The sequence below is a fragment of the Triticum aestivum genome, chromosome 3B (assembly GCF_018294505.1).
Source record: "Triticum aestivum cultivar Chinese Spring chromosome 3B, IWGSC CS RefSeq v2.1, whole genome shotgun sequence".
Taxonomy (NCBI): Eukaryota; Viridiplantae; Streptophyta; class Magnoliopsida; order Poales; family Poaceae; genus Triticum; species Triticum aestivum.
In genome coordinates this window covers 31886632-31888481 of record NC_057801.1, presented here as the reverse complement: position 1 = coordinate 31888481, position 1850 = coordinate 31886632, and the positions used below count along the sequence as shown (strand labels likewise).

The window sequence follows — 1850 nt, the reverse complement described above, 5'->3', positions numbered from 1 at the left end:
GCCATTCCGTACTGATGTCTACCGTATTAATCGTGTTCGTAGTCATGTTATTCATAACCAGACGCCCTTAGAACACATTGTTGGCACTAGAATCAACAACTCATTTCTTAGAATTTTCAGTTGTGCAGTATTGCCCAACTTGTGACCATTCAACAACACAAACTTGAGTTTCTATTCGAATAGTGTGTCTTTCTTATAAGCGTGAGTTACCATGCATAGCACTAGAATGACATAATCTATTCACAGAATGCATCACAGAAGTGAATTTGAAGAATACACAATTGATGGAATGAACATGGTCTTAGATACTCCAGACGAATTACAGAGTGAGTATGAACAAATTGAATTGTAAAATTAAATCAGTGATACAAGCAACACACAATTACACAACTTGCATTTTATGCAGCGTAATTACAACAAATCCATGACTCGGCAGACATTGCTCACTAGAATTGTAATTTGCTAGCAAATGATTGCCCAAAGTTCCATCCCTTTGGCACAACATCATTGAACACAAGTGTGTGTCCATCACTATTGGTTAGTCTGAAGGAGAGCATCTTGCCAGTGAGGTTCGCAAGCGAGTGCCAGTTAGCACCCCAATTGCGTGCCATCGGTATCCACTCGTCGGAATCAGAGGTCTTGACATCCATGGACTCGATCGAGCCAGCTGCAGCAACATTGCTCACAAGCACAAGATTGAAATACTCGTGACCATTGATTATGAACCTCACGCCACCCCGCTTCACGCACGGAACTCTGCATGTGTGTGGCAGTGACATAGAAAAAAGATAAGTTATGTGGCTCCGATGACTCTGAACTAACTTTTGAACTTGTAAGAAGTGCATATATACCTTTGGTACATGATGGGGATGATGCCACCTTTATAAACACCGATCTTCTCCCAGGCCGGCTGGGCCATGTCGAAATGCGGCCGCGGTGGGTTGCACCAGCCGCCGTTGTCATTGGGGAGGACGTCATTGGGCGGGCAGAAGTTCGTGGCCGTGACGGTGACCGTCACACCAGGCTTGCAAAACAACGGATCCGCGCGCTTTCGGTCGCATGCGAGCTTGTAGCACTGCCCACACGAGGCGCCGTCATTGAACAACACGGTGCTCAGAGCCGCCGTGCGTGTCCCGTACCCTTCAGAGAAGAGGTTACCATACCCGCACGCGCCACCTGCAATATGCAATATATAGAACCCATCGCAAGTGTTAATACACAGAAGAACAAGATCAACCGGGCATGCACGCAGTAGATGGATGTACATGCGTGAGTTGAATGATTAGTTGATTACCCATTGTGTCAGAGGCGTCAGCGCCGCCGTAGAACGTCGCATGCGCCTTCTGCCAGACGAAGGGTTGCGGGGATGGCGTGGTCGGGTTGTCCGCGGCCACAGAGAGCACACAGCCGATCGCCGCCAGCAGCATCCCTGCAACAAATCGAGCTGGAGCCATATCGGCCGCTAGCTCTTGAAGTTTGATGAACTTGTGGCCTAATTGAATGGAAGCGTTTGTTCGTGTGTCTATATTGATCTGTTGCTGACAGTTGTGAGCTGCTGTGGTGTTCAAACGATCGTTTGTTTACATAGTGTTCACTGCGGTCGATTCGTACGTATGTCGCTGGAGGATTCAGCAAGGCCACCCTGATTGGTTCAATGAAGCACGTAGCGTGCAAAAGTGACTGGCCGTGCAGCCGAGCCATGGCTTGCGTGGCAATCAAGAGATATATGTATAGTATGCATGTAGGCGCAGACCCATCCCTTGAATCGTACGACGAGTGTTCATGTCCTGCATCTGGTCCTCAACGTCGGCGGCGCAGATCGGCGTGTGATAATTAGGTCGTGAAGAAAC

The 1850-nt window shown here is 48.4% G+C and overlaps 1 protein-coding gene across 1 annotated transcript; it reads right to left on the bottom strand.

The window, feature by feature from the left end:
• Nucleotides 1–446: 446 nt before the first annotated feature.
• On the bottom strand, nt 447–1454 carry LOC123064551 (expansin-A24-like). Its single transcript, XM_044488011.1, has 3 exons — nt 1295–1454; nt 852–1176; nt 447–756 (listed from the first exon to the last, which is right to left on the bottom strand). The coding sequence occupies exons 1-3, from the start codon at nt 1452–1454 to the stop codon at nt 447–449; spliced, it is 795 nt and encodes a 264-aa protein (XP_044343946.1).
• Nucleotides 1455–1850: the final 396 nt, after the last annotated feature.

Excerpts from the sequence above, each read along its gene's own strand:
- LOC123064551 (XM_044488011.1), bottom strand. The coding sequence starts at position 1,454 with ATGGCTCCAGCTCGATTTGTTGCAGGGATGCTGCTGGCGGCGATCGGC. Across the intron at positions 1,177-1,294 it reads TGACGCCTCTGACACAATGG|GTGGCGCGTGCGGGTATGGT; the intron begins GTAATCAACTAA and ends TGCATATTGCAG. Across the intron at positions 757-851 it reads ATCCCCATCATGTACCAAAG|AGTTCCGTGCGTGAAGCGGG; the intron begins GTATATATGCAC and ends ACACACATGCAG.